Source organism: Chaetura pelagica, unplaced genomic scaffold (genome assembly GCF_000747805.2).
Source record: "Chaetura pelagica isolate M959 unplaced genomic scaffold, ChaPel_1.0 scaffold343, whole genome shotgun sequence".
NCBI lineage: Eukaryota > Metazoa > Chordata > Aves > Apodiformes > Apodidae > Chaetura > Chaetura pelagica.
The window spans coordinates 1,646,974-1,647,875 of NW_009952873.1; the positions used below are offsets into that span (position 1 = coordinate 1,646,974).

The 902-nt window shown below is 53.0% G+C and overlaps 1 protein-coding gene across 1 annotated transcript in view; it reads left to right on the top strand.

Moving 5' to 3' along the window:
* The first annotated feature begins 307 nt into the window (after positions 1 to 307).
* The window catches only part of WNK1 (WNK lysine deficient protein kinase 1), a 105,546-nt gene continuing 104,951 nt past the window's right edge, over positions 308 to 902 (top strand). Inside the window, exon 1 of the mRNA XM_009995222.1 lies at positions 308 to 460. Coding sequence (XP_009993524.1) covers positions 308 to 460 — 153 coding nt within the window. The remainder of the gene's footprint in view (positions 461 to 902) is intronic.

Below are 902 nucleotides of genomic sequence, written 5' to 3' on the forward strand. Positions count from 1 at the left end.
GAAAACGATGGTATTCCAGTTGCCATGTGGTATTAAATTTTATATATGAAGAACTGCCCGAGTTGGTATTTTGTAGCGGGGGCTGTGGAGGTCTGAAAGGGCCGTTTGTGTTACGTTTTGCAGAAGGAGTAAAGGCCTCACATCAGCAATGCTCAACTTCCTCTAAACTGCTGGCTTAAAAGTAAGGTTAAAAGAAGTAGTTGAAATGTCAGTGTGTTTGCTGGGAACATTTTATTTGCGTAGGGAGAGTTCCTATTTAATTTTTTTAACATATTTTTTTTTAATTTGTGGTTGCTGGAAAGAAGTGATGCGAGATCATCCACCCCTTCTCCAGCTGACTTCAGAAGACTGCTCTCATAAGGAGGGAAGTGCTGGGTTTGGGTTGATTCACACCGAGGAGGAAGGTGACCCACACAAAGGAGACGACTGGTGCGGGCACCGGGGCCGTGCGAACCTGCAGGTTCCCCGCCGGTGTCAGCGCTGGCAGGGCTGGGGCACCGCAGCCACTCACCTGCAGCGGCCACGGGGCAGCCACCGGCTTCAGGGCAAGGGCTGCAGAGCCCTTTTCTTCTAAATACATCACGGGGAGCACCGTTTGCACGGCAGTTATTTGCATGTTGGGCTTCCCGGCCCAACGCCCCTGCAGAGGGGAAACCCAAGCCCTCGCTCCCGTTGCCCACGACTGGAAAGAATGTTACAGGCCGTCTGAAGGCACCAAGTTAAACATTTCGTGCTTCGAAGAGGTGTGACATCGGGCCTGACAGAACAGGCCGGGGGAGCAGGCCCAGCGCTTCCACGACTGGAAAGAATGTTACAGGCCGTCGGAAGGCACCAAGTTAAACATTTCGTGCTTCGAAGAGGTGTGACATCGGGCCTGCCAGAACAGGCCGGGGGAGCAGGCC